The sequence below is a fragment of the Cryptomeria japonica genome, chromosome 4 (genome assembly GCF_030272615.1).
Source record: "Cryptomeria japonica chromosome 4, Sugi_1.0, whole genome shotgun sequence".
Lineage (NCBI taxonomy): Eukaryota > Viridiplantae > Streptophyta > Pinopsida > Cupressales > Cupressaceae > Cryptomeria > Cryptomeria japonica.
In genome coordinates this window covers 469,293,320-469,299,743 of record NC_081408.1, presented here as the reverse complement: position 1 = coordinate 469,299,743, position 6,424 = coordinate 469,293,320, and the positions used below count along the sequence as shown (strand labels likewise).

Here is a 6,424-nt window from a genome sequence, read left to right as displayed (position 1 = left end):
TCCAATGCTAGGTGTCAATTTTACCCTTGAATACTAAAATGCCAAGGTTGAAGTTTGTATCCTAAAAGGAATGTGATGGTGCACTATAAATAGTCTAAGTTGAGTCAATTTTTTTAAAAGCTCCTTGCATTGTATTTCAACAACTGCATTAATTAATTGTTAAACTTCTATAAGAACCATAAGTATGCATTTATCTTCATTATTCTCTTCTCTTGGTGTTTGTGAGATTGTTCAAATGTAGAACTAGAGGGGGAAAATCATATTGGTGTTGTGAGTGCATTTGATATAGCATGGAAATGAAAAAAATCAAAATCTAATACCGATAGCTTGAACCCTAGGAGGATCAATGAAAAAATCTTAAAACCTATGTTACCCCAAATTTCCGGGACGAGGACGGCAAGGGACAACAGGACGGAGTTTCCGGGATGGCAATTTTTTCGCCAATTCTGGGGATGGCTATATAAAATATAGGGAAAGTTTAAATGTTCATATGAAAAATAGAAAAAGCATGCATATATACATTATATCCATATGAAAACATGGATAAAGCAAGTATATGTACATTATAGAACCTTAACATACCATAATTTGTGTTCAAAATTCATTGTCAATGCTCAATATGTATTCATAATTCATAATTCATTGTCAATACTCAGTATGCGTTCATAACTAAAAATACATTGTCAATATGCCAACTCTTATTTGCATGTAGTTCATTATTTCTTTCTGGTTGGAGGATATTTTGATAGTTTTCCATTTCTATTATGTCCTACAACTACTACTTTATGGATATGCTTGAATCAAAATGAATAGATGAAACTATAGTTGTCAATGTGGAAATGCTTGAATCAAAAGATCTTAACATCAAAAGTTGTCATCATTTCTTACATTTTGAAGCTCTAGATACCTCCTTTTATGTAAGAAAAAGTCATCTAACATTAAATTTGGCTTGTGATATTCTAGACTATCCTTATCAAATCCTACTCACATTGTTGCCAATAGAGATTATCTACCTTCTATTATTGTGACCTACAAGATACAATCATTTTCACATATGTATAAAATAACCTTATAATAACAAATATATTAACAATAATTTTCCTTCCTCTTTCTTTGCTAATAAAAAAAAAAAAATTAAAATATCATATAGATGCAATGCCCACACTATGCATATTAATGTAATACTTTAGTGGAGATGCAAATGTTTTATAATAAACATTTTCAACTTAACAAATCATGAATATCATTCACAACAAAAACCACGCCAAATAAAAGACTAATAACCTGCCATCGGGGTCTTGAAATGACTGGTGTTCTAAATCACATTAAATACAAAGAAGCCGAACGATCCGTGATTTTGTTCTAAATACTTTTCAATATGGTTAAACTGCATACCCCGTGAATGTTTAACAATTAACATTGTATATTAGTTTAAATATACTTATTTAACTGCCCAACTTCAAAAATTTCTTTTCCTTACAGCTGTTGCGCCCCCACATGCAAAACGTCAGTTACATTAATAAAAGTAGAATTGGCATAGTTATGATACTGTTAACTACAGCAAGTACCTGTATTAATAAATTCGCTTAATACTTCAAATAAATAAATCCATGCGATCGTGCTAATGTCAGATTCACGGACAATTCTTCTACCACATTTCTCAACATTACAGTTCAGAAACCCAATGATTTTTATACTTTACTGTAAGGAATCAAAATACTGTGTCGAAATCTTCTACACTCCACTTTTATATATATGTATGTATAGAAACAAAATACTGAACATTTTTTTTTTCAACATATTGAATATTCTGATGCTAAACCCTTTTTTAAAATATATTTTGAACTTCCTGCTACTGAACTTAATTCCCTTGCTTACAGGTTTAATATCTTTGAAGGGAAAGTGGTACACAATTTGCCATAGAGTTGTGGCTTCAATGATTTCAAGCTTTACACCTTGTCAGACATAAAAAGGCAGCCATTCAAAACAGAGCTGCAGAGTAGATCGACTCAGAAAGCTTGGCAGAACGTTGAGCTTGAAAATTAATTGTGCAGTAAAATCAAACTATAACTGGGAATTGTGATAGGCCTTGCCATTAGCTTTTCCATTCTCTTGATTGCCATAGGCATCACCGTCCTCATCATCAATCAGATCAGCGTCTGTGACATAGTTCTTCCATAGCCAGTGTTTTCTCCACACTTTCTCTATCATTTCTTCAATTGGCACATTCTTTGTTTCCGGAAGGAGAAACAGGACGAATGTGGACATGATCAAAACCCAGCCAGCGAAGAACAGGAAAATCCCGTATTTGAAATGGCAAAGCATTGACAGGAATGCCTGTGCAATGACGAATGTGAAGAGAAGGTTGACGCACACAGTGACACTTTGCCCAGCAGATCTGGTTTCTAGAGGAAATGTTTCGCTGGGAATGAGCCATCCAAGAGGGCCCCATGACCATGCAAAGGCTGAGACAAATGTGCATACCATAAGCACTATTACAATTGCTATGCCCTTGGATATCTCTTCGTCATTCTTCATCCCTGTTGCCAACAAAATTGCAATGATCACCTGCATTTCCAAAACAAAATCGTTACAATTTGTGATATAAAAATATTGACAAAATTGGTTACATACGATTACAATTTATAGCAAAAAAACCGATGGCTATAGAAGATTTACCTGTGAAACAAACATTTGCACTCCAGCTTCGAGCAGAAGCACTCTTCGCCCAACTTTATCAACTGAATAGATTGAAACTACAGTGGACAAAACATTTACAGCACCGGTAATAACTGACGAGTAGAGTGAGGCATCGTTTTTGAACCCGAGTGTCTGAAACAGCACAGGAGCATAAAACATAATGGCATTGATACCAGTAAACTGCTGAAAGAATTGCAGGCACATTGTTATGATTAATTGAGGCCTGTTTCTACGCTTCAGAAGATTTCTGAATGGGTGTTTAACTGATGCGGCTATTCTGCTGGCCTCTAGTAATTCGTTGAATTCTGGGTCCACATTGTCGGTTCCTCTAATTTTTTTAAGTACAACCTTACCCTCTTCCAGGAGTCCCCTTTCGATCAAGCTGTTGGGAGTTTCTACTATAAATATGGAACCTACAGTAAGAAGAAGAGCAGGAATTGCTGCCAGACCCAGTGAAAGCCTCCATCCCCAAGGTGTGATCTTCTCAGTTCCGTAGTTCACCAAATTAGCAAACAGAATGCCTATTGTAACATTCAACTGGAAGAGAATATTAAGACCCCCTCTGATTCTCGTCGGTGCTACCTCTGAGAGGAAAAGAGGAACCGCCTGCAACATGAAATTTACCGCCCGTCAATTTATCTCAATTCAGTGCACAATTTCAGGTAAAAAAAATTAACGAGGTAAATCGGGCTCTGCAAGTATCCGCCCGTCAATTTATTTTATTTCAGTGCATGATTTCAGGCGAATAAAATTAACAGAGCAAATTGGGCTCCCAAATAAATTCTGTAACATTCAAAAGGGGCAATATTTGAAGGATCCGATATGAAAGAGATTTCGTTCGAAAAAGAAAATGAAGATATCTGGTAAAAAACCAGGACGAAAACAGAATATAATTTGCTGATTTAGATTTAAAAAGATCTGCCGCCTGCCGAACAGAACGAAAACAACCAGAATACAAAAATATCCTGAAAAAAACTAAAGGATTTCATAAATAGAAAGTAAATGCAACTGAAAGTTTTCTGCAAAATAAGTAGTTAAGAATCTCAACACACTAGAAATAGGCAAAACAAAATGCAAAGCGAAATTAAAAATAACACAAAAACCACCGAATATGAGCAGATTCCTTTCTAATTCTGTAAAATTGACAAGTACTTTAAAAAGGAAAATTAAAAATAAAAATCATCATGAACAAAAGTATCTACCTGGTTAGCAAATCCAACTCCACATCCCAGAAGAATTCTCCCAACGATAAGCATGGCGAGATCTTGAGCTGCCGCGTTCAGCACTACTCCCATCAGGAAAAATATACCTGCAATAAGCATGGTCGGCTTCCGGCCCCATACTCTGGTCGTATACGACGCAAAGAATGTCGCTATCAGACCGGCCAGATACAGAGACGAAGTAAACAGCTGAAGCCCCTGATTATCATATTTACAGTAAGGACTATTGTCTTGGCTCTCAATCTTTTTCCGATACACAACAGGGAAAAATTTCTCCAGGAAATCGTTCATAGACGTCACTCCGCCTACAAATTAAACGACAACAATCAGTCTCCTTACTCAAATTCATAGCCAATATTTCCATCAGATCACCAGAAATCAGGAATCAAACTCAAAAAAGCCTCAAAAACAACAAAACATTAACAGATCTTCTTCCATTTTATAAACAAAACCAGCAAAAAATACCAAATCTTTCACTGAAAACTCTAAACATTTCTCAAAGAACCAAAAGCTTACCTGAGATTCCAACATCGTAACCAAACATCAGTCCTCCGCTTGCTGCCATGATACATGTTATGATCACATACGGCGTTATCCGCGCCTCGAACTCCACTCCTCCAGGAGCGACTGGAACTGCAAACCCTGCCGCAGGCATCCTTCTATTCTGGATCTTTCCAACTGACAGGCAAAAGCTCCGCACACTATAACTTCGCAGACTGCAGATTTACTGCAAATTCTTCACAAGTCCACAACAACCCGAAATTCTTGAAACGACTGAAAGGAAAATCGCTCCGCGGTGTTTTACACTTCAAAGAAATGAAAAACTCTCGTATACTCTTGGAGAATAAGCGCACCCCTCCAATAAATATAGGCCAAAAGTTTCAATCGGGTTGAACCAAAAAGTGCGTCGGTTGACACGTCAGGCGCTCACCGATCGCGTCTAACCACAACTTTCAGCGGACTGAATAAACGCCGTTCGATTCGATAGGTAAAAGGGGCGCCGATCAACTTTGACCCGTAAAAAGAGATCCGTTTTTAAATGAACTCCCGTTTTAGTCGAGGTTGTATTAAAAGTTTTGGATAAGGAAAAAACGAAAAGAACTACTCCATCTTGATTTTGGGGGTGTAATTTTAACACACAATTTTACCTTATCCGGTCTTCTTGGTTTTGGATAAGATTAAAAGCTTTTATTTTTACCTGCGTGTATTTTTCGTGTGTGTGGTGGGCCTACCCCCATTCGAATTCCATGTTCTTGTTTTTTTACAATATCTACCCTCTTTTTTGCACGGTCCCACTTTTGCACAACAGGTAGGCCGGAAATTGATTTTATTTTGTTCAAATATATTTAATTCGTCATTTTCTGCATTTTAATATTAAAATAAAAAGCTAAACTTTGCATAACAACATTAGTCCCGTGATCGTAATTATTGTCCACTAAAGCTGTAACTCTCCATCAAAACGGGCAAGACCCAAATGCAAATTACACGTGTAAGGGTTAACATGCCACGCACATATATATTTATTTATTTCAAATTAAATAACCAAATTAAATGTTTATTTCAATTAAATAATCAAATTAACATTATTAAATAGTTAAATTGGATGGATAGTAGTGGGGATTGGAGTGGGGATCCCCAATATTAGATATTAGCATTAAATTGTAATGTAGGATTTAAAGATAATTTGATAGTGAAGATATTGGGAATCTACTCATCATAATATTGGATTTGTAGGACTTGTGTAGGCAATGTCTCATATTCTACAAATTAATCGTATTTTATTCTATAATTTCTAATTACCACTTACTTTTGTACCCCACTATTGTGCCACATATATCTAGATTATGATTTCAACGAAACCTTCATTTATCATCTTTCCTTCAACCACAACTTCTACACTACCTTATCTTCTTGTGATTAGATTTTCACACTACCTCATATTTTGGGATATCATCTTTTTGAGAATGTAAAAGCACTTTGCATCCTTTTATTTCACCTTTGACATAATTGTTTGGATGGATAGTAGTTGGGATTAGAGTTGGGATCCCAAACATTAGATATTAGAATTAAACTATAATATTCAATCAAAGTTTCAAGATAAATTTGATAATGAAGATATTGGGAATCCACTCATCATAAGATTATATTTGTAGGATTTGTCTAGACAATGTATCATAATCTACAAATTAATTGTATTTTGTTCTATATTTTCTAATTACCACTTATTTTTGCACTCATCTATTGTGTCAAACATATCTAGATCATGATTTCAACCAAATCTTCATTTATCATCTTTCCTTCAACCACAACTTCTAAACTACCTTCATTTCAACCAAACCTTTATTTACCATATTTCCTTCAACCACAACTTCTAGAATCATTTTTACACTACCTTATATTCATGGGATATCATTTTCTTGAGAATGCAAAAGCATTTTGCATCCTTCTATTCTATCTTTGACATAAGTATTCAAAAACTTTATATCCTATCTATCCTTGTATTT

General features: G+C 35.3%; 1 protein-coding gene across 1 annotated transcript; it reads right to left on the bottom strand.

Annotated features, from left to right (window-relative positions):
* Positions 1 to 1,808: 1,808 nt before the first annotated feature.
* On the bottom strand, positions 1,809 to 4,766 carry LOC131066673 (sugar transport protein MST4). The gene is made up of 4 exons (XM_058001490.2): positions 4,437 to 4,766; positions 3,903 to 4,225; positions 2,680 to 3,306; positions 1,809 to 2,568 (listed from the first exon to the last, which is right to left on the bottom strand). The coding sequence occupies exons 1-4, from the start codon at positions 4,573 to 4,575 to the stop codon at positions 2,065 to 2,067; spliced, it is 1,593 nt and encodes a 530-aa protein (XP_057857473.2). The 5' UTR covers positions 4,576 to 4,766; the 3' UTR covers positions 1,809 to 2,064.
* Positions 4,767 to 6,424: the final 1,658 nt, after the last annotated feature.